At 38.3% G+C, this 24,600-nt stretch overlaps 1 protein-coding gene and 1 pseudogene across 1 annotated transcript in view; one reads left to right on the forward strand and one right to left on the reverse strand.

The window, feature by feature from the left end:
- Positions 1-21,797, reverse strand: part of OPN5 (opsin 5) — a 32,262-nt gene extending 10,465 nt beyond the window's left edge. Inside the window, exons 1-4 of the mRNA XM_037844472.1 lie at positions 21,668-21,797; positions 17,671-17,790; positions 10,549-10,719; positions 4,807-5,141 (exon numbers count right to left, since the gene is read on the reverse strand). Of these exons, the coding sequence (XP_037700400.1) occupies positions 4,807-5,141; positions 10,549-10,719; positions 17,671-17,790; positions 21,668-21,797 (756 nt within the window). The remainder of the gene's footprint in view (positions 1-4,806; positions 5,142-10,548; positions 10,720-17,670; positions 17,791-21,667) is intronic.
- LOC119539616 lies at positions 5,601-6,206 on the forward strand (annotated as a pseudogene).
- Positions 21,798-24,600: the final 2,803 nt, after the last annotated feature.

Genomic DNA, 24,600 nt, shown 5'->3' on the forward strand with positions numbered 1-24,600 from the left:
GAGGAAGTGATATTTAAGCTAGGAACAACTAAGGAGAACCAAAGGGAAGTAATTAATTAGTTTTTAAAAAAAGAACAGCAATACAGTTCAGTTTTCCCAGAGTCCACCCAGGGGTGCTCTCAATTTGAACCCTCAATGATAAATAACATTCAATGAGCAATAAAGAAGTCATTTGAGGGGAACAGAGCTTTGTAATTTAACAGTCTTAAAAAGGCTTAAAAAGCTTAAAACAAAATTTTCCATCAGGTATAAAAAAGTACAGCAGCACTCATACTCCACAAAAAAAAACAAAAAAAAACAAAAACAAAAAACATGGAACCATGGTGACCCCCTAGGGGTCAAGGGACCCATGTACATTCATCAAGGTAGTTAGATTAACTTAGTTTCTTCTATTATGTATGCATTCAAGCCATCCTGATTAAGCATCTAGCAGTGCCAAGTGGTAGGGTGCTGTAGTAAATAGAACAAGCAGCACTCACCCTCATCTAGCTTACTGTCTTCCAAAAAAGACAAGAGCAACAAACATGTGATTCAGTAAAGTACAACAAGCACTCCTAAAGGTAATTTGCCAAGTGTTCTGATGGCCCCTGCCAGGGAAACTTAAACTAACTAGGGGAGTCAGGAAGGTTCTCGGGGGGAAATAAGTCTATGCTAAGGGAAAAGAAGAGAAATTCAGGCAGACACAGGATCTGGATGCTAACTGTAAGCCTGGCACATTATAGGTGATCACATGTGCTGAACAAATGAATATGAGGTATTAACATGAGCAGCATTATAATACTGGGGAAAATAAATCTACAGTCCTGGAATTTCCTGCCACCTCCACCCTTCCTCTCATTAAAGCAGCAGCTAGAGTGTTTGACGTTCACTGCCATTGGGGGGAGATTTTACAGAAGAAATGCACAAAGAAGTGAAACACTCATTTTTCCACTTTTGAGTTTCAAAATAGAAATTTGAAACTTAAGGGAGAAATAATAGTTGAGAGAAAAGTGTTTTGAGTTGGAAATATATATATATCTTTGGAGTATCCACAGCCAACATCCTAAAGGACTCAGGACATTAAACTTAATATATGAACAATTTAGAGGCATGCATGTAGATTTAAGAGCCAGTTTTCCCACCCCACAGTGGGTAAAGGGCCTACAGCTCAAAGGTGAGGGAAGATGTCAGAGGACCTAGTTGCTGTCCTTGAGAAGGGGTCCTGAACCTACTCCACTGAGCTGAGCACCAAGGACTGAGGGTTAGGAAGCAAGAGAACCTTCAATAGATTTGGGGATCTGAAAGCATAAAATTGTGTCCTATCCTAGCTCACAACATCCACATGGTGGGTTGTAATATAAAGACGGGGAAGCAACTTGGAGTGTTGATGAGCCTGAAGAGGCCTTATAATTGGAAAGAGGAGGATACAAAGTGACCTGTTACAATTGAGGATTAAGACAAGAGGTAATCTGATATATCTCAGCAAATGCCAGGGTCAAAAGGTAACAACGACCAGACAAGAAGCCCCTACCCAATGACACCATGGAATTATGAGAACCTCCCTGGAAATCACATGTAGCCCTGGGAGAAGAGGAAAACCCCTGATGTGACTGAATTTATCCTTGTTGTCTCATATTAAGTTTGTTTACAAGGCCAGATGAAAGCATAAAAATAAGATTATGTTGAGTCATAGAACTACAAAGAGTCTTTTTTTTTTATTTTTGGTCAACACTGTTTGTAGTCCATGAAATTTGTAAAAACCATCTGTTTTTTCTTTTAATTAATTAAAGGGAAGCTACAATATGGGGAAAGATTTGGAAGGCCCATTTTAAGCTTGACAATACCAGGATGTCAGAATTCAGGCCCAGATTATAATGCAGCTAGAAATAATTGAGAGTATATAGAAAACTAAATGATTTTGATTCCAGAATCCAGGGAGATGGTCTTTAAAGAATAAGCTTTTAGACCAGGCTGTTCTGAAGATCAGAAGCACCAAAGTGAATGAGCAAATTGCCAAGACTGAGCTGTAGTTGGATGAAGGGAAAAGGCTTCTAAGACCTTGAAAAAGGCCCAGTGTGAGGTTGTTTCTATTTGTTTTTACTCAGTAGGAAAAATCAGGTTTAAATTAAGTAGTAATTAAAAATAGAAAGTTATGTTTTGGGTTGAACCTTGACATAAAATTTTGTGCAAATGTTAATGATTAGAAAAATTTTCTATATGGTACTTTAAAAAAGGTTTCGTAAGCACAAACAAAATATGGATATATTATATAATACTTAATATTATTTAATAGATGTTTTATCTTTTACATAAGTGTACATAAATATTTATTTATTTAACATCTCTTTGATTAACCTGGTCTGGGGTGAGCCTGACTATTTGCTCTACACAGTCCAGGTCAAGAGGAATGGTAACAACAAATAAATTAAAGGGCGTATTCTGAAGAAAGAATAACCAGCTTCAGAAGCATGACTAAACAAGCTTCCCACCCTCTTAAACTCACAAGGAACAAGATTCCGGTATATTCTAAAAGGCTAAGTGTGAATGGGCTGAGCTGAACAATTCTAATGGGAGAGAGGGTGACGAATAACTGATTCATAGAAACTAGAAAAGGGCCTCATGGGAATGAGGATCCAGATTCACTGAGCAAGACCAACAAATAGCATCACTAGGGGAATAGCAAGAAGAGAAAGGAGCGCAAGTAACATCTCAGCAACTTAAGGTTATTATGTGTCATGATGTAAAGGTATAGGGGCTGCAAGGTAAACTAATTCCACATACCAGTATAACGAAACATCACCTTTTTTCCCTGGGCATACCTCCACAAACTATTGAAAAGAAATTTTTTTGCATTGTTCCATTTCCCCAGTAGCTATCACGGTATCTGGTAAAGAGTGGGATTTGGATTAATTTAATTTGGATTAAATTTGTTTTTATAATCATAGATAAGGGCTAATGGGAGAGCTGGAAATAAATAACTTAATGTGGTAGTTAATTTAATGTGCCAACTGGGCTAGGCTGTGGTTTCTATTTGTTTGGTCAAACACTGGCCTACTTATTACTGTGAAGTCATTTCAAAGATTGGATTTACATCTACAATCAGTCTATTACATGCATAATCAATTGACTGCACTATATCAACAAATGAACTTTCCCTCAGAATGTGGGTAATCTCATCCAGTTAGCAGCGAGGATTTTAGAAGTCAAAAGAAGAATTTCTGCCTCAACTTCAACATGGGCTCTTACTGGAATTTCCAGCCAGACGGCTCCAGCTTCCCGCAGGGAAATCAGACTAAAGACTTCAACATCACCTTTATTAGAGTTTCTGGCCTGTGGCCTGCCCAATGGCATTTGGGCCTGCCAGCCCCATGGCCATATGAGCCAATTCCTTATAATGCACTGTCGTATTGGTTCTGTTTTTCTAGAGAATCCTGACTAAAATAATGGAGCTGTAATTCATGGAAACACTTTCCTACTTCATGGCCAAATGAAAGATAGAAGTAGGTCATGATTCCTGATTCTGCATTTTTTCCCAGGTAGAACTGCTCTTATTATTAGGTAATCAGAACAGGTTTAGAGTGATGTAAACTTCCCTCAAAGCTTACTCTAACACAGCACATGGGGGTTTTACAGAGCAAAGGTAAACTGGAACCATCGAAAACCTCTAGCTCATGCTGTGCAATCAAGGGATCCTCACACAAACTTAAAAAAAATCTGCAAGTTGGAGAAAGTAATAATACAACTATGGCCCTGACTTATTAAGGAGCCAGATTTCCCCAGTCTGAAGCAAGCTGGGTTATTATAGGTCCCTGAGATCAGTGGTCTCCAATGTAGGCTGTGAAGACCCTTGAGGGTAGACACCATGACTAGAATACAGGATGGAAAGATTAAAACTTCAATCTATATTTTTTGCTATTTTTTAAACATAAGATAGAAATTAGGATTTGCTAATATTTAATATACAGTTTGATAGTATTACCTGTTTGTTATTTATATTGAATAAGTGTGCTGAAAAACATGTTTTCACCATAGGGATGAGACATCAAGAAAGTGTGAAGACCCTCATCTTAGACTTTACCAGGCTTTCCTAAAGGGGATAAGGGAAAAAGGAAAACTATGGTTTCTTTACCTGCTCTGTACCAAGAGACAGAATAACATGATTTATCTAATTGAATCCCACCACAATCCAATGAGATAGGTGTTACTATTCCTGTTTCACAAGTAAGTAAAAAGAATGCAAAGAAATTAAGTACATAGCTCTGAGCCACAAACCCGGTCACAAACCCAGTATGGGATTTAGACCTGAGTCTGTCTTCAAATGTGGTGTAATGTTCTTTACACCACAATATCTAAAGGCAACCAAGTCTGAAACTAGTCTTTACCAAGGGACCCAACCCTGCAAAAATTGCTCCTGTGTTCAGGCAAGCTTCCCATGGGAAAGCATATGTGGGAAGTTCTTACTCTGACATAAAGTGGCAGAATCTCCCTAATGAGACCTACCAAACTCTATAAAAAACAGTAAAAACTATGTGGCATTTCACGATGCATAAAAATTATTCTTCTTAGTGAAATCATTATTAAGAACCAACAATATTCTATTCAATACAGAGAATAAGCCCCAAAATAAGGCCCCAGTGGATCCACCATATAATCCATCATGCAAATTAGGTAGGTATTAGAAGTGTGTGTGAAGGAGAGTGAGAGAGAGATTGAAAGAAAGAGGTATAGATAAATAACAAACTTCAGAGATTTTAAGTTCTCCCCATCCTCTTTGCCCTACATATTTTTGATCTGAAAAACACCTCTGTAAATTATTACCGCAGTTACCTTGGTCAGTTTCATTTCCAGCATGTGGCTGCTATGGATCCGACTGTCAAAATGAGCTACTTCTTTGGAGGAGGACTTAACCTTGGCAATGATCTTCACGTAGGAGAACACAATCACAGCGGTTGGAAGTAAGAGGCAGAAGAAGAGGATGTTCAGGATGAAAACCTGGCCCCCTACGGAGGCCTGGGCCAGCCACCAGTCCAGGGTGCATGACGTTCCGAAGGGCTCGGGCACGTAGTCCCCCAGACCGACCAAGGGCATGGTGGTCCAGAAGGAGGCATAGGCCCAGATGACCGCCAGGCAGATGTAGGCGTGCTTTCTTTTCAGCCAAACCCCTGGAGGCGGAAGGAAAGCGTTACCAGGATGTCATCTGCCCTGCTCCCAAGTACCTCCCCTCCGTATAGAAAATTTATGCCTTAGCTTCTGGGAGAAGTGGGCAGAAAATTGAAGCCTGGGGGAGAGTGGAATGAAGGGGAAAAAGTTCCACAGCTTGGGCCTTTCTCCAAGAGAATAAATTTCACAGGGCAGGTTTTCTCTAGGCATCTAGAAGCCTCTCGAGGCGGGTAAGTAACCAAAGCTTGGAAAGGGGGCAGTAAAAAGGTGAGAGGATGCTGAAGATGATGAAGGATCTTTGGAAAGCATCCGGAATGACTTGAGATCCTATTCAATATGAGGCCAATTTGTAGACTACACGGACTAAGCCATCAAAAGGGTTGGTTTAGTGGGTCATCCAAGGTAGCATCCTTTGGGGCAGTGAGAAATGAAGGCATTCCTCGGCTCTTTAAAATACCCTTCTTCCGCGGGCTACGGCCGCCGGGTGCGCCCGGCTCCTGCGCGTCGCCTCCGCGGCTCTCGGCGGCGCCGCCCGCCGGTGGCTGCTCCTCGCCGGACCTCGCGTGGGAGCCTGCGGGCTCCTGGGGACCCTGAGGCCGGGCGGGGAAGCGGGGGCGAGCCGGCCGCGAGCGTGTCGGCGCCGGCGCGGGGCAGCTCAGAAGATAAAATAACAGTCCACTTTATAAACCGTGATGGTGAAACATAACAACCAAAGGAAAAGTTGGTGACTCTCTGCTACATGTTGTGGTTAAAAATAACCTAGATATTGATGGTTTGGGTGCATGTGAGGGACCCCTGGCCTGCTCTACCTGTCACCTCATCTTTGAAGAGCACTGATATGAGAAGTGGCAAGCAATCACTGAGGAGGAGAACATCTTGATCTGGTCTGTGGACTAACAGACACATCATGGTTGAGCTGCCAAATCTGTGTGACCAAGTCTATGGATGTTATGACTGTTTGAGCACCTGATGCAGCCGCCGATGCCAGGCAATCCACTGCAGGAACTCCTCCTGAACTAGAATATTTGCATGAAAGCTTACCTATTTTTATAATTATTATTTCTTAATGTAATTAAATGAGAACATGGATGAATGGATTCATTATTATAACTAGCTTTACTATTTTAATTCACCTTGCGTAACTACTGAATTTTGTACTTCTGAAAGTACGCAGTCTTTATTTTGGTTGAATTATAAAAATGCCAACCAAATATTAGAAAATAATTAGTATGATAAAACCTAACATATTTTTTACCTTATATTTCTCTGGTGACATTAGCAAAATGTTTTCATATAAATCTTATGTTTGCTTACCTGTAAGGTAGTTCAAAAAGCTGTTTTTATCCCTGTTTGATCTGGGTGAAGATGGGGATCTAAAACGGCTTGTCTAGGGCCATACAACTAATTAGAATATCTAGTACTATAACCCACATTTTGTCACTACAAGTTAAACATTCAGACTGAAAATGGAAAAATTCTGAATATCTTACTTAGAGCAATAATTAAATATAAATGTGTATGGACAAAAATTGCTCAGTGAACAGTTTCAAAGACAGTTATTAAGCTAATTTTCAAAGACAATTACTAACCTTATAAAGAAATATTTCAAAATTTGATTCATTGAGAAGTAATGTCTGAACATAGGCTTTATAACAGAAGTTTGATCTCCATTCTGACAATACTGGAGGAATAAATTAAATATTAGATGTCTTTATTCTTTCCTGTTCTAAGCAGAATGGCCTGCCTTTGTAAGCATTTAAAAATAGTGCTCAATTGTGAATCTCTGTCTGTGGCAGAATGGGAATCTTATGAATTAGGGTTTTTTTGTCCTGAGCCAGAAAAGGAAACAAACAGGCTGCTACATTGCACAGCTCTAGGGGGCGCTATTCTCTTAAACAAAGCTGAAGTTGCACAGCAGTATGCATCAGTCCCAGAAGGAGGGACTGAGTACCACAGATTACCAATTACAAACGGAAGGGGTAGACAGTTTGCTCTTTGAAAGTATAGTAAAACTAAAACTAATTGTAAGAAAGATCAGAACAAATTAGTGGGAAAAAAATGTGAACTATAAGACAATGAATTAGCTTGAATTACATTATACAGTATGATCATTTTTACAAGTATTTGTCGAGTATTATATTTGGCACAAGATACCATACTATGCCCATTGTGGAATACAGAGCTGAACAAGACCAGGAATACCCTCAGGCAGCTCACCTGTTATCAGCAAAAGATAGAACATTTGTACAAATAATTCACTTGAACTAAAGTGACCAATTTGCCAAATAAGGATTCTTTTACAGTAATTAATATGTAAATCCTGACTAGGAAGTAGTTGAGGCTTCTAATTTTCATTAAGTGTTTAATAACTATTGTGTGTAGAGAGCTTCAAAATAATGTGTTCTCTTAAGTAACTCTGATTCTCTCCTTGCATTCTCACATGGGTTACCTAAATTTGCCTTCCCAGAGCTACATGGTTTTAGATTTCAAATTAGAAAAGTTCAAATTAATGAAGTTGAATTTTATTACTCAAATAAAACCTACTAAACTTATTTTTTAAGATACCCTTCTTCCTAAAACTTTTGTGTCTAAATCTCATTTCTCTTCTAAGAATTGTCAAATGAGGGCTGGTGGGTTATCATTATTATTGTATGTGCATGGGGATGTTAGAGTGATTGACTGTACACAGTGATTTGTAGAGCAGATTTAGAATCTTCAAACATTATTAAAATAACAGTCGCGCTCACATAGCCCCAGCAGGAAAGGCAGAGAATATAAACAGGTTGTACATGTTCTGCAAAAGTAATTCTGTGAAAATATCTCTGGTTCTTCAGGGAAAAAAAAAAAAAAAAAAAAAATCTCTGTTTTTCAGCACTAGTTTCTGTTAACCAAAAGAGAATTCCAAGAAGAAGAAATAGTTCAGTCATCCAAGAACAGCTATAAAGCACTAGTGATCATTTTCCAAATTTCAAAACAATGACCCAAAACAGGTTAGCCTGATCTGCTGCAGCTTACACAGGAAATTACCCCCATGCCTCACTTATCACCACCAACAAAGAGGTCCAGAGAAGTAAGTCCTTTCTGCCTTGGCTTTGTAGTAACAGAGAAGAAATATCAAAATAGATTAGATAAAAGCCGAATGGTTTCTTCAACTTAGATTCAGGGCCTGCCTCTGCTTACTGCAGTATAAAGTTTGGGACTTGTTAGATCTTTTAAATCTAGTATTTGGCCTTTTTCATGTGACCTTTCTAGACACCTGTATTCATAACAGTAAAATGGAGGAAGGAAGACTATACTGCTTCAGGGTTTTGATGAGTGTTAAATGAGATAATACAAGGGATCTTCTCTGCAAACTATGAAGCACTACCTTAACATGAATTTTTACTTCTGGGTAAGTTAGTTTGTCTCATTTAGCTCTAACAAGAAATAAAACAGATTGTTTCTATACTCTATTTCCTCCATCTTTTTTAAGCACATGGCATTTTGTATCAAAAATGTGAAATTCTCAAGCCCATCCAGATAGGGGTAGCAATTATGTCAGCTCTTAATGGTTTATTATAACAGATAAAACATTGGCATAATCACATATGTATAGGAAAGTGCATAAGCATATACGTATAAGCATTTATGGTTAGGGTTACTTGGTGAAGTGTTTTATACTTACATTCAAGTATGGTGAAAGGCTGTCAAGTACAGGAGGGAGTAGATTAGTAGATTGGTTCTGTGTTGCTCCAGAAGTCAGAACTAGGACCAATGGGTGGAGGTTACTGGGAGGCAGTTTTGTCTCAATATAAGGAATAACATTGTAACAATGAGAGCAGACCAATCAGAGAATGGGCTGCCTTGTACAGTAGTAAGCTCCCCGTCACTGGTCACTGGAATTATTCAAGAAGAGGCCAAATGGCCATCTGTCAGGGATCCCTTAGAACAATTTACCATATTACATGGGAGAAAGGTCTACATGTCCCCAATCAATCTTCTAATTCCAACATTCTAGGACACTGTGTGAAGAGTTTTATAGTGCTTCAAATTAAATGATGAAACCACACTCTTGACGTTCAAGATTAGAAGACGCTGGAAAATATATACAGTTCCCGTGTGGAGTTATGCCCTGCAATGATTCTGGGAGTAAGTAGCATCATCTCTTTAATTGATGCAAAGACCTGACTCAAGGAAATATTTAAAAAGCAGAGACATACAGGTTTAATATCCCTCGAATATTCCCAGGAAGTTGAACTTTGCACCTTCTCTTCTACAAAATCTGTAGTTAAATTAAAAACCTATTTAATTATACAAATGAGGTGATATGACCAAAAATAAGTTTATAGAAAGACTGTGACTATGATTGCATCCAGAATATGCATATCTGTATATTTTTTATCTTACTGGAAATTTTGATTCAAGCTATTTCTATTGCAAGTTTTACAATATTTACAAAAGGAAATGTAACTTAAAAAAGCAATGAGTGCTGGATCATGAAGATGGTGGTCCATGACCCCTACCCCCTGCATGGTTTCCATGGCATTTGGGAACTCAACCTTTTAAATTGTAAGGGAAAATTCTGCCACACTGAGATTGCAAAGTGTTCTTTCTCACCTTACTTTCCAGGCCACTGCTCTGTCCCGGTGGTTGCAACCATTCTGATTGACAGATGTTGTGAAACACCACAGAGGCGACTTTATCCAAAAGGAATCAATACTATTCCCTGGTTTTGCCTGGTTCTTAATATTAAATATAAAGGCCCAAATGCAGTTACTCATTTAGGTCTGTAAGTCCCCAGATCCCCAAGAATAAAAAGTACTAAAAATTATTTAACATGAGGAATGGTCTAATCACTAAAATTAAAAAATTCTTCAGTCTCTGAAAATATGTTTATTGCCACCTTAATAAAGCTCTAGTCATTAATCTTTCTACCCATGATTACCACAAAAAAAGTGCTGAGTGGTATTTCTTTGTGTGTATCCTTTCTTGCAGGAACAGCTGCATGAATCTCTACCTTGAAGGTGACACCTTGAAAATCACAAGGAGCCTGAGTCCTAAAAAAAATCATAAATGTCTTTTCTTGTCATTACACCTAGTATGTGAGGAACCAGCTAAACATCTCGGACCTAACGTCCTTTCACTGCATTTTATTTCTTTCATTTGATGACAAAACATGGTAGAAGCTTATATACTTTAAACAAGAAAATGACGTTTTTAAAGCACTGTAGCCAAACACCAGAAAACCTACACTGACATGGTTTCAAATCCTTCAACATGTTAGAACAAAATAGCTTATAAATAGAACTACTCTTGGTCTCTGAGATTATTAATCCTTTTATTTCGTTACATATGTGTAAAACACGTATAGCTCTGACACTCAACCCACCTAGCTTTGACTATCAGGGAACAAGAAACCTTCCTACTTACCATAAGATAAATAGCAGATTTTCAGGTATCGATCCAGGCTGACAGCAGTCATGGTAATAAGGCTTCCACAGCCAAAGAAAAATCCAGCCCATCCATACCAGCGGCAGCCAATCCAGCCAAACACCCAGCGGTGACAGAAGCAAGAGATGATGGTGAAAGGTTTGCCTACAACTAGAGCATTAAGCAATTTGTCAAGGGAAGTGTCCCTCCAATTAAAATTTCTCCACCTAAATCAACTCACCTAGCCCTCTCTTTTCCCCTCAAGCACACGCACCTTCTCATGCAAAATTTCTGGGTTAAGAAAAATATGTTGTTATCGGTGAATAAACTGAATTCAAAGCTACCCAGAGGGATTTTCAATCATTCTGATAGCCAAAGATAAAGAACATAGCAACACTTTCGAAAATTATTATTATAATGAAGAACTGTCTTAAAGAAACACAGCATCAGGGAGTACTGGAAATATGATTTCAGCAGGCAATTAAAAAATCTGGTCACTTTTAATTTTGTACTGAAGTGGCTCATTTGAAAACTAAGAGGAAAGAGCAAAGTATCCACAGTGAAAACTCTGAGAGAAAATTTTCTCTTCAGGCACAAATTTTCCACACTATTTCCCCCAGTAGAGTGTCCAATGCTCTGTTTCTTGACTTTCCTCCAAAGGTAGGCATTGAAGGATGAGTAAACAAAAAAAGCATCCATAGGAACGCAGGGTTTTGTTTTGTGTTTTAATTTTTTTAATTACAGAAAAGATAGGTTTACAGAAAAATCAGTGTAAAGCATTCATGGGAACTAGGTTTGTACAATGCACTTCAGCATTTTTCAATCTGAGGTTCTGCAAAACAGTGATGCCATGAGTTGGTCTCCAAAATAAATAAACAAAAAAGAACTGTTCCATAATCAAATAATAATGGCTAAGGTTACCTATTCCATACATTTCTTGGCAGTCAAAATTTAAGGATTCGAACTCTGGAAGTTAAAACCTAGAGTATAGATTACCAGGAGAGACAAAGAGGGTAGAGAATGGGCAAATGATGCTCAAGGTGTACAGAATATTTAATAAGGTTGAGTGTCAATGTTCAGAAATGGATAGAGGTCATGGTAGCACAGTAATGTAAGTGTAATTAACATTGCAGAGTGCAAGTATGGTTGAAAGAGGAAGTCCAGGATCGAGTATGTCACTAGAAGGAAAGCTAGAGGATAAACATGGGATGGTATAACATAGTGAACCTATAGTGGATGATGACTGTGGTTAATTGTATAAGAAATTTCTTACATGAACCAGAACAAATGTACATCACTATTACAAGGTGTTAATAGGGTGGTATGTAGGAAAAATACAATTAACACAAACTAAGGATTATAGTTAACAGTAAACAATATAATATTCTTTCATCAAATGTAACAAAAGTACTATACCAAAGCTAAGAGTCAACAATAGAGGGTATAAAGGAAGGGGCTTTTTTTTTTTTTCTCCTCATACCAAAAAAATGTGATTATACCAGCAGCCATTGATTGTACACTTTAGATGGATCATGTGGTGTGTGAATAAAACTGTTTAAAAAAAATGTAAGGCTCCAAAAATGACCACATGTCAGTGAGGTAACTTACTGTATGTGCCATAGCACGTATATGTATTCCACTACAGGGTCCTGCATACATTACATTAATTATTCTTTAGCAAACACTACTCCACAGCTTACAAAGGTTGTTCTCATTTCACTAAAGGGTATTCCTAAAAACAGACAAAAAATATATCAGTTCTGAACTAAAGAGTAATTTGATGCAAGGAATTCTTAACTACATGTGTAGCATACATTCATTCATCAGAATAGCTACTTGGTAATTCAAAGACAACAGGAATGTTTCTTTTCCATTTGTGTAACCAATCATGCCAGTATCATTTATGAATGGTCTCTTTCCCCACAAAGCTGCAATGCCACTCACTCTGTCATTAAGTAGCTACAAATATGTGGGAATGTTACAGGGCTCTCGGTTCTGTTCCGTTGGTCTATTTATCTACCCCTGGAAAAATATCACATTGTCTTAATTATCATAGCTTTTTACTGTGGGGAAAGTCTTCCAACTTCTTCCTCTTCTTCAGTTGTCTTTAGATTTCACTATTTTGGGACACTTGCTCTACCATATAAATCTTAGAATCTGCTTGTCAAGTTCCATAAAACATCTTATTGGGGATTTTAAATGGAAATACAATGACTCCATAGACTAATTTAAGATGAATTTACGTCTTCATAATGACAGTTTTTCCTATTCAGGAGCATAGTATTTCCTTTATTTTGGTTTTATTTGATGTTTTTCCGAAAGTTCTATAAGATTCGATATAAAGATCTTGCACGTTTTTATGGATTTTTTCCTAGGAGTTTGAAATATTTTTGTGTAACAGATAGTATCTTATTTTCTCTAATCACTTTTTTCTGTTTGTTGGTGGTGTACAGAGATGACTTTCATTTTTAAACATTCATCTTACATCCAGTAACCATGATAAATGTGCATCTCAATTGTAATATTTTTATCTATATATTCATTTTTATTTTCTAGGTAGGCAAGTACACCCTCTACTAATAATAACAAGTTTTACTCTTTTGAATTCTTTTTCTTCTCTTAGTACAATGTCTAGGATTTCCAGTACAATGTTGAATAGAAGAAATGATAGTAGGCACCCATGTCTTGTGGCTAATTTTAAAGGAATGCTTTTGATATTTCATTATTGAGTATGATGTTTACTGTGGATTTTATTGCTCCCTTTTATCAGCCAAGGAAGTTCCTTTTATGGTACCATTTTGCTAAGAATTGTGTGTGTATTTTAACATAAATAGATGTTAAGTTTTATTAAATGCTTTTTCCACATCTGCTGAAATGATCGTGGTTTTTTTTTTTCCTACTGAATCTATTGGTGCAGGTTTTTATAGATTATTTGATGTTGGAACATACTTACATTCCTGGGATAAACACAACAATGGTAAACATAACATTTTTCATAAACTGTCCTAACCAATGGAAGAAAGAAGAGAAGGAAGATGAAGAGGAAAATGAGAAAGAGAAAATGAAGACAGCAGAATGGTGATTTTCAACCACTTATCCCCTTCCCCCAAGTGTGGCACATTGGAGTCTTAATGGAGAGGGATGAGAGTCTTATAATGAAAAAGAGAACTTGGTTTCTAACACCCTGAGGGAACACTGTGCTTTAAGAGATAAGTGTCTGTGAAAGGCATTGGGAGGGCTGCGAGTGAGAGCTGTCTATCAGAGGAAGCTTTAATAAGAGAGGCAGTTGGGGCCAACTGCTGCAGAAGAGGGCACTGGAGCATGAAGATTAGAAAGTGCCTGTGAGGAGGGCGGTGTGAGCACCACGCAGATTTTAAAAAATATTGGGGATAACTTGCGATTAACGTCTTCCTGGAAATTTGAATTGTCCTCTCATTTATTTTAATATATATATAAATTTAATATATATATATATATATAAAATTTGTCTTTTACTACTTCCTTGTCGTTATTATCAATTTGTTTTTTAAAAAAATTTTTAAGAAACTCTAGAAAGCTGAGTGCTTTCAGGGAAGTAATAGATGGTGAGAGTGAGAGGCGGGAGTGGGGAGAAGGTAGGAGGGGAGAATATTACAGAGGGAAGGGGCCTTAAAAATCATACAGTCTGGGAATATTCAAATGCTCTGTCCAGAGCACTCAGAAGCTTATGAGCATGTGTGCGTGTGTGCGTGCATGCGTGCGTGTGTGTGTGTGTGTGTGTGTGTGTGTGTGTGTGTGTCTTGGAGGGGAGGAATGTAGGCTATTGCAGGGAAAGAGATTTTAAGCAGCTGGGGCTCCATTCCCCAAATTGTTTCAATCAGAGAACTCCTTTCACCTGTTTCATATAGACAACCTCTAAATCAGAATTTGCTTTTTTTAAAAAAAAAATAATAATGGTTTAAGAACCATTTATTAAATACCTTCATTTTCAGGTTGGGACCAGATTTCCATGCAGTTTTTTCTGTTTTTGTGTGTGTGTGTGTGTGTGTGTGTGTGAATGTGTGTGTGTGTGTTTCTCTTTTTTTCTCTGTTGAGTTATATATTATTCAAACAAGAGATAGCAATTTCAATGAGATGTTAGACTCAACCTATTTACAAACAGACCTAGATTTCTGTTCTTTCAATTACTTATTCCTTGGGCCTCGATTAGATTTTTTTTAACTTTATGGAAAGCATTCTTCTACTTTGATTCATACACTGCAGTCCTCCTTATTCAGAGTATTCAATCTTCAACTTCCTTGAAGGGGGTGTGCTGAGGAAAGCTTTTCAAAGCCTCTATGTGATCTATATATCAAAAGAAGTTTCCCTAACTTTTTGCATTAGGAAAACTAATTAACAGCTAATCACAGCCTGCAGTTACCTGCCTTGTCCCAACCCTTCCAGGTGCGTACTTCATTTGTATACAAAGGTATGTGGGAGCTACTGTTAGTCCAGCCAATTAACATTTATTGCATTCCTTCCAAAAGCTAGACACACATCTCTTCAAATTGTGGAGACAATCAGTCCTATACTCCAGCTTGCTAGTCTGTTGTACCCTCATAATAGAGCCTCCAAGTCCAAGTTAGATTGACTCCATCATCGGCGAGGAAACTGAATATTAAAAAAAACTGTTTTGCTATTCAATAATTATTTGGTGCCTACCATGAAATAAGCACAAAGCAAGGCACTAGGGACAAAATGGAGAGCAAGATAGACAAATGTATATTCTAATAGGAAGAAAAGATCAAAAATTTGTAATATAAGATATGAAATGATAGATGGCGATTAGAGCTGTGAAGAAAAATAGAACAAGGTAAGGAGGAAGGAGGGAAAGAGAAGTTATTGTTTTACAAAAGGGGGTCAGGGAAGGCCCCTCTGTCAATGTGACATTTAGGTCGATGTCTAAAATACAGGCAAATATCTAGGGGGGGAAGGATTCTGGGCAGAGTAGACAGTAAATGCAAAGTCTTGAAGTAGCCCTCTGCTTGGTAGGTGCCAGAGGCAACTAAAAGCCAAGTGACAATGATGTGGATGGAGTGAAATTAGTGTCTGTTGTGCCTGGGACCCCATTAGCAAAAGCTATTTTCAGCTTGCTTTTGGAGTGGAGCTTTGATGAACTTCAAGATGTCATCAAGAATATCTCTTTCTTTCCCACTTACTAGTATGATTCTGAATCCTGGCTGCACATTGCAATTACTGGAGGAGTTGTTTTGCTTTGGTCTCCAACCCAATAGGCATCAATAGTTTTTGGTTGTTTTTTTTTTAACTCCCCAGGTGATTTTAATATATATCCAGGGCTGACAGTCATTGGTACTTAGACAAGTATTAGTTGAACAGATGTAATACACATGGTTTCTAGGATGTGCATCTTTAAGATGCTTATAATGGAATATAGTTGACCAAGAAGAAACAAAAAGAGATTTAAAACTTTTATGATTTATTCAAAGGGAAAATTATATTAGAGATGCTAGAAAGTTGGAGAAATAATCTGGGTTTACAGAGAAAGCTATCGGGTAGAAGAAAATACTTTCAGGTGAATTATTCTAAAGTCATGCACAGAGCAATAAGGTGGTTTTTGTAATTCTATTTGCTTGTTTGAAAGTATTTTCAATGCATCGGACCAGTCAGAGACATTTTTATTCAAGCCTCATCTAATTCAGCCTTAAGTAGGAGTCTGATATTATTCAGTGGAGAAGTCTGTGGCTGAAATGATGGGTTTCATTCAAGTATTTTACTTTTAGTACCAGGGAGCGAGGGTTCAGGGATCAGCCGGGTATGCTGACGGGGAAAGCGTTCATTCATAGCACAATTCCGCCATCATGTGGCAGTCATGCAAAATGGCAGCCCTGGCATTCCTCCCAACTGTTTTTACAGAAAGGGGTCTGACAAATCATGTTCTTTTAATGTGCATGTGTATTTCCCATAAGAGCTCCTAATATTTAAACCTGTCCACACCGAGTACAGCTTTCCCCAAAAACCAAGGCGATACAAACTCTCAATAAGAGGTCAGCACATCTATGTTGTGTGATAAATATTAGCATCTCGATAGGTAGAGGCTTATAAAGCCTTGTTTTTAGAACTTGGCAGTGGCAGAAAAGAATCCACATACGAATAGAGAGACAAATACCAGAAACAGTTTAAAAGGGAGGCTCTAGATGGAAAACTGCCATAAGGTTAAAGGTAGGAAGAGGAGTTGAAGTCTGTTGTTGAAACAAGATTTCCCCAACCCTAATAACCTAAGACAGTGTGCTCAGTAACAGACATATTAGGGTGCACCTAGACAACCCCGAAAATTTATAGATGAAATCAAAGGGAGATGAGCTATCCAAAATCATATTTTAATTTTTAAAAAAGAATCATAGTTGAAGAGAAATTTTATTCCAACTCCTCCTTGCTGGGTTATCAGAGAGGCAAAAGAAGCAAAACAGAAACCAATGGTTCTCAATTTTGGCTGCACATTAAATTTACCTGAGGATTCTAACTTTAAACATCCCGAAGCTCAGGCAGCACTCGCAACCGATTAAATCAAAGTATCTGGGTATGGAACCCAGACATGCGTAGTTTTTGAAGCTCCCCAAATGATTTATTGTGCAGCCATGTTTGAAAACCACTGAACTAGAAGCTTCCTGTACTTGCACCCTAAACTACACCTAAACACACCATTGATGGGGGCAGTGCCACCCTCTTTCCTTACTTACCTTTCTTCTTGGGCTAGCATTTACCCTTCAAGACCCTTTCCCTTGATGTTTATTTTAAACATATTTCCACAACAAGGACGAGAGAGGTACAATAGAGCTTAAAAAGTGGTCTGCAGCCTGCTTGTAAGTTTCTGTTTTCTGAATCATCTAACCCACTACACTTTGAGCTATGGCAGCAGGTATTATTCAGCATCTAACATGTCTGGCATGTAGAAAAGACTCAATAAATATTGAATGAATGAATAAATAAATGATCTCCTTAGCCAGGTTACATTCTGTTGACTTACCACACACTCTGTAAAGATGATTTGTAAAGGGAAGGTGAGGGATGATCTCTGAGCCAGTGAATAATTTCGAATGGGGAATACTTTAAACCCACAAAGAAGAAACAGCATGGCTGTGTTACCTGAAATCCCCAGATCACAGACTGCTAAATTGATAGTCATTATTTCAGCAGGTCTTAGCTTCTTCCTTCGTCTAGAAGACATATAAAGGACATACCCATTTCCAAATGTGGACAGAATCCCTACAAGGAAAAAATATAAATTCCCATTGTTAAAATGAGGATTTGGTATTCACTTGGATATAAAATCCTTCTCAATTTCAAAAATGCACACACAGATTTAGAGAGGGAAGGGTAGTGAGAGGACTCTAAATAAAAATCTAAATCAAGAAGATGAAAGAAAAAGGATGAGTTGTGAGTGGCAGGCAAGGACTGGGTCACCTCCAAAGGGAAAGGAGTCCGAGGCTATAAGACTGAACTTACCCAGGAAAAGAACCAATAAGTTCCCAGTGAGGCTCAGGAGGGAGTGGGGATCCGGACGGTCAGTTCTTGTACACTGGCCCCCAGGTGGAGTATTTTTCTGAGCCATTTTTATAAATTACTGGATTTATAGAAATTCCTTCCTCTAGTAAGTAGGGTTAATCCCTTGGCTCTTGATAAATTCTGAAGATGAAGAGACCCAAACAAAACAGTCCTTCACTTCCGCTGTGGACTCCTGAGAACGCACCAGCATTCAGGAGAGGCAGGAGCTGAGTGTGGGGCTGCGTGAACCCCTGGAAGGAAAGGGGCCTCTCGTGGAGACGGATTCCAGGATTTCTGCCTCCCATGCACACAAGGACAATGGGTGGCTGGCAGGGAGGACAGCCTGTGACTTCTTCTGAACTAAGTATCAGGGGATGTGGGAGATCAGTGGTAATATGGGCTCTCCCCCTCCCACCAAAGGGAGAGAAAGTGACCCTCAACCCACCAAACCTACCAAAAAGGCATAAATGTGTTACCATTTTTTTATATCCTTTCATTAATGATTAATTGGCTTTGGCATTACAATGACACTGTGCAAAGTTTCTTACAAACCCAATTTAAATCCAAAAAGTCCCAATCCCTACTGACTTTAAGAAAAGAATACACCTACTTCCATAGCTTAACATGTAGAGTAGATTTCTTCAGGAATTCTTGCTTCATAGTATGGCTGTGTATAAATGAGAATCTGGTACAGCTGCCTTTGATAGTAAGGAATAAGGAGAGTATTAACAGGAGAAACCCAGATTTTTGTATTTTAATTTCTACTTCTCCACCACAGTTCATTTCGGGGGCAAGGAAAGGAATGTGTGTTTCAGTTGATGGTATGAAACCACCAGAAACTAACTGCATTGTGCTCTTGGGAAATCCCGACTCCCTGGAGTCAGGGCTGCTTGATGTTTGTTATAAACCACTTCAGCTTTCTTATGGCAGAAGAGGAGATAAAGCAGAAACATTTATAGAGTTCTAGAGCAAATCAACGAAAATGAAACTTACGTCTCAATAGAGGAAGTCAGCTAGCAAGGTACAGCGGGAAAACAAAATGTGAAAACATGGCTGGAAAAAGTGTGCATAAATGCCACCTATTTTGTATCCAGACAGGAAGTATGCATAAGCATTCACCACACAAGACTCATTGAAACCACTTTACTTTTAGTTCACTATCCACATTTGCTTTGTCTACATTTCTTTTGAAGCTATTCATTTTCTTACTTTTCTTCACATTTTCTTTACTAGCTCTGCTTCACCGGGCTTTGTCTACTGCCCACATCGTTATCAATACAGCCAAATCTCTATTAGCTATGTGTAGATTATTCACTTTCCAAACCCATAGGAAATTTTTATCTGTAGGTGAGTCTCAGAATAACCCAAACTTATTTTTAACACTAGTTGAGGTAAAACAACATTAAGAAGGAAATGACCAAAAGGGGTGGGACATTTCTAGATTATCAAAATCTTGAGTCTTTCTATGAAATGTGAAAGAAACTTAAATCTCTTATACAGACTGTTGATAAGCTAGTTAAATATTTAAAGCATTAGTAAAAGAGTGGAGGGTAGAGAGTGGGTCTGTGATTTATTTTCCCTCCATTCCAAACACAAATTTATCTTTTCATCTTCCACTTCTAGTATTTAACAAAGCTCACCAAAAATACTGTTCATTCCACTCTGCTTCTTTAAGATGAACCTGGGCCCGTCCACACCCACATACCTAAGATGGGGGGGGCTGGGGGGGTTGGAAGCCTGTCTTCAAAGATAGGACCAAGCCAATCCCGGACCCAGGGTCAGCCCTCCAGTTGACCTCTTCTCCCTCTGAAGACTGTTTTGCAGCTACTTGTGGCTACGCCCCCTGATCCCTGATTCACCTGCTTTCTAGCTCCGCCTCAGCTCTCGTATTTGAATATGCTGGTGGATGTTCCTTCCAACCTCACAGCCCTCAGGTGGGAGAATCTCTTGATTCCCCCACCCACCCATCCGGTGGCCTCTCTTGCTCCAATCCTTCATACCACGGTGCGGAGTGGGCTAATATTCCAGGTTAAAGATGCTACTTTTAAATTCATTCCTTGCAATTGATTGAGGCAAATTAAATTTAATTTGCAAGATACTTATTTTGCTGTCTTTTCTGATCATTAGAAGCACTTAAGTTGAATAACCAAGCAATATGGATGTTAGAACAACCTAATCCCCATGCAGGCAGAGAGTTTGCCCAGTTTGGTCACTGCTGTATTCCCAGCAACTTAAATCATGGCAGACAGAGGGCATTCAGTGTATATTTGTATTTGAAGGGACACGGGGTCTGTTTATAAGATACAGAATTTAAATTAGTAAGACAATAATAAAGACAAGGACACAGGGAACCATTTGGCCGAAGAATTTCTGATTCAGTCCGGTAGATTTCCTTTTACCTCAAACATTGACCATATATCTCAAGATCATTCTAATGAGCTTTGCTAATTTTAGGAGGTTAAGTGAAATCCTTAGCAAGCAAGAGAGAAGAGAAGATAGAGAGAGAAAAAGAAAGCTTGATTCAGCATCTAACATCTCAAAAAGATTAAAGGCAGACACATCTAAAGACATAACCCACCTGCAATTGGTTCCCCAAATTTAAAACAGTTTGAAATGCAAGAAAATATGGTGGTTAAATACTAATTGTCTAGATTAGTACTGTCCAATAGAATATAATGTTAATCAGAAATGTGAGCCACATACATATTTTAAATTTTTCTGATAGCTACATCAAAGTAAACACGTAAAGTAATTTTAAGAACATATTTAACCTAATATATTCAAAGTATCATGGATTCAATATGTATTCAGTTTAAAAATTATTAATGAGCTATTTTACATTTTTTTTCTGGTACTAAGTCTTCAATATCTGGTGTGTATTTCACATTACAGCACGTCTCAGTTTGGCTGATTTGCAGTTCAAGGGCTCAGTTGCCAGTGTGGATAGCAACCACTGCACTGGACAGTGAAGTTCTGGAAACAGATTCACCTTGTTGTGGATTATGCACAAAAATCTTTTGACCCTGGACTGACTCCCCTTTATCACCAATATTTTTGTTCAACTCTTACCAAAATCACTTAACTATGCTGTAGTGATGCAAACTTACTTTTAGGTGAAGTAAACTCAGCATGCCTATTGTCACTATAATGCTCAGCCAGAACTTCCTCAGTTGTGAAAAGAGGAGGCTGAACCAGATGAGTTCAAAGGTTCCTTGTAAGTCTATAATCTTATGATTATATCAAAAGCATTTGTTATAAAGTAAAGGCACTCTGTTCAGATAAGGTATTATTTTCATTAAATTTTGGCATCTAGATGATAAACGTACTACCAAATAAGCAAAATAAAATACAGTCTCAAAATAAATTGCTTTGCTTTAAAGCTTCTTTGGTTTATCTGTGGTATATTTATCCCTAATAAAAAGTTCGTTTTCATAAACTATTTGCTGAATTCCATAAGCCTACCACAATCTATTACCTTCCTCCTACTTGCCACCTCCATTAAAAATATCCACATAACTGTTGGAATCTTTGTTCAAAATCATTATATTCACCCATGAATTTCCTAGATGCAGCCTTTGCACAGAAGAATTAAGCTTACCAATGATTATTAGATAAAAGCCAGCCACTAAGTCTGCTTCCCAGGAAAGTTTGGATGCAAAGGGATCCCCATCTCGGAAGTAGTGTGGAAGGCTGTCGTCCTGGGGCAGGCCAGTGTGGTTTAACGCCATGCTGTTCACGAGCTACCAGGGGTCTGAAAAGCAAATTAGTATGGATCACAGCACACCTGAATAAGCCAAATGCAACCATCTCATAGTCAGGCTTCCTGTCTCATGATGAAAAACAAGTTCCAGGGTCATATTTATTCTCTAATAACTAATGAAAATTCTAACAGTTCCCTTCAACAATCTGTGTCAACAACCAATGATTGCATTTGCAGATTACCCAGGCCTATATTTTCTTTTCTTCCTCATGCTGCCCTTTTTGGGTCTCTTCACCACTCCTGTGGGTGAATATGAGGTTGAAAGCCGAACCATCCACTTTACCACTTCCTAACAATGTTTATAAAGGTCTGAGCTGACAAAAAATACCCAATGGAGTGTAGACACTATATATTTTTTAATTTTTCTGAGAGTGGTATTTTTAATTATCCCAAATTCCGAAGAGAGCTATCTCTATCAGTTATATGTTCAATAAGCTTAGAATTTTACTAAGAGAAGAAACAGTCAACAGTAAATAGAGTGTTGGTTACAAAGAAACATCACATCTTTACTAAATGAAGTTAAGAGCTAGGAAATTTTCAAGGAGCCATTGGAATTTGCAGCCATTTAGAAAAGAATTCAATCTTGGTGGTAACTCACAAAGCTCATCCACAGGGGGATCTGGGTCTCAGGTTTCCTAAAACAAAAAGCAACTTCATTATTTCCCACCACTGACTTTCCAGATCCAGTCTTTCAGTTTGCTTATTCCTGCCAGGATGAAATTTTGAGTAAAGAGGAACCCCCAGAACACACAGGCCTTTGTACTGTTCCTAATGAATTTTGATTTAAAAAGGTTAACAAAAGTCTTCGATGGGTCCTCTTCAAAAATAAAGTCACACAACAACCCTAATACCAAAACTTGGAATGGTATGTTGTTCCTGAGATAAAGCATGCTGCTGATGTCATAACTTCCTTTGCAATGATTATCTTTTGTTTTGAAAAGGAAAGAAATACTAAGGTGGATGTTTCAATTACTTTTGAGCTTGGTTATTTCAAACTGAACCAATAGATGTCGCTGTTCAGTCTTTCGGGGAAATGATTCAGGCATCATACATCAGCCCGCAAGTGGGATACAGTTGGTGTAATTTCACTCTCCAGTGTGTAATTCCATCTCTCCAAAAAAGACAGATTTAACTGCCTTCCTAACTGCCAATTTACAGCTTAAATAGGACCTCTCAACCCACTTGTGGCCCTCTTGGCAGCCATTTGGCTGAAGCTACTGTCTGTGTACATACACAGATTGAGAACACAGTCAGGTGGTTACTGTCCATTCAAAAACCTTCTCCCTGGGAGCTGCCAAAAGGAAAAGCCTCTGGCTGGCAACCCCACCCCATCTCACGACCTTCCCCAAGTCAAAATTTTAGCTTTCAAAATCCTGATTTCTCTTTTGTTGCTCCTCCCTCTAGTAAATTCTCTCCTCACTGCAGAATCCTGGTGCCCACTTGCTGTCCAGTCTTGTCCTCCACTTTAGATTCAGAATCATAAGACCAGAGTTTGAGTCTACCTCTGAGACTCCCCTCTGCTCTGGAGCAGATCTTTACTCTCTGGACCACAATCCTTTCATCTGTAAAAGGGACATTCTTATCTGCTGCTCATCATTGTTGTAGGAATAATGAGATATTAAATTTGGAAGTATTTTGTAAATGGAGAGTCCTGTCTTGTTTTTTACTTGCTGGAACACTTACTCTTCCCACATTCGCCTATCCATCAAGACAGAGCTATGGCATTCCAAATTTTCTGAGGGTCCTATGCTAAATAAATGTACACTTGTGTATTAATTCCAGTACTTGAACATCTATTATGAACTGAACACTATGTGATGAGACAAGAGCGGTGTATCATGTTACATAGAGTTAAGGAATAAAATTACCATTTTGGACAGAGAAGAGATACAGCTAATTATCATAAAAGAAAGTAATAATATAAGAATACAAAGCAATAAAATATTGCCTTATTTGGTTTTGGACAATATGTTTTAAAGCAAGAAAATAATCATACGATCTGAGATTAACTAGATTGTATGTGTGTGTATATATAGATGTATGTGTGAATGTGTGTCATAATATCAAGAATTGTCTCTTTTTTATCTGGAAGCCCCAGAACCATGCACAGCCTAAGATTCAATACCTTGGTATTAATAATAATGATGTAAAACTATAGCTGGCCCAGAAGGGCTCTAATTGTCAGTGAGAACTGCAAAGGTATCTTCAGTGGAGACATGATGAGCTGCAGATTTGGAGACAAAATCAGCATAAAGATTATAAGGGTTGGGAAAAGACTGGTTCCATGGGAATTGGCACCTTGTTCTGTAGGGCTTAGAATGTCTGGCTAAAGAGTTGCTTTTAACATGTCACATGTGTGTATATTTTTCTAAATTCACTGATGAAAGTTTTTATTACTGCTCATTTGGCAATAAAATACTTGAGAGTGTTTCCAGTTATTTTAAAAACAACAAGGTAGTTTCCTGAGGCAGAGTGAGGGAAAGAGGTAGAGAACCCTAGAATATGGGCTATTTGGGGTCTTCTCACTCTTTCTCATACACTGCAAGCTCATTTTCAGCTCTACACTTTACACATGTTGTCTGTTCCCTTTCTTCCCAGTCTATCCAAATTTCACTTGATCTTTAAGCCCCTGTCCAAAATCTACATACCTCAGATAATAAATCTAGTTCCTTCAGTAGCTACTTGAGGAAAGAATCACTCTTCTCTCAAACTCCTTAAAATACTTCTAGGGGCACTATACTGTGCTTGATGTGCTTAATTCTTCCTCTTGT

This window comes from Choloepus didactylus, chromosome 7, assembly GCF_015220235.1.
Source record: "Choloepus didactylus isolate mChoDid1 chromosome 7, mChoDid1.pri, whole genome shotgun sequence".
Lineage (NCBI taxonomy): Eukaryota > Metazoa > Chordata > Mammalia > Pilosa > Megalonychidae > Choloepus > Choloepus didactylus.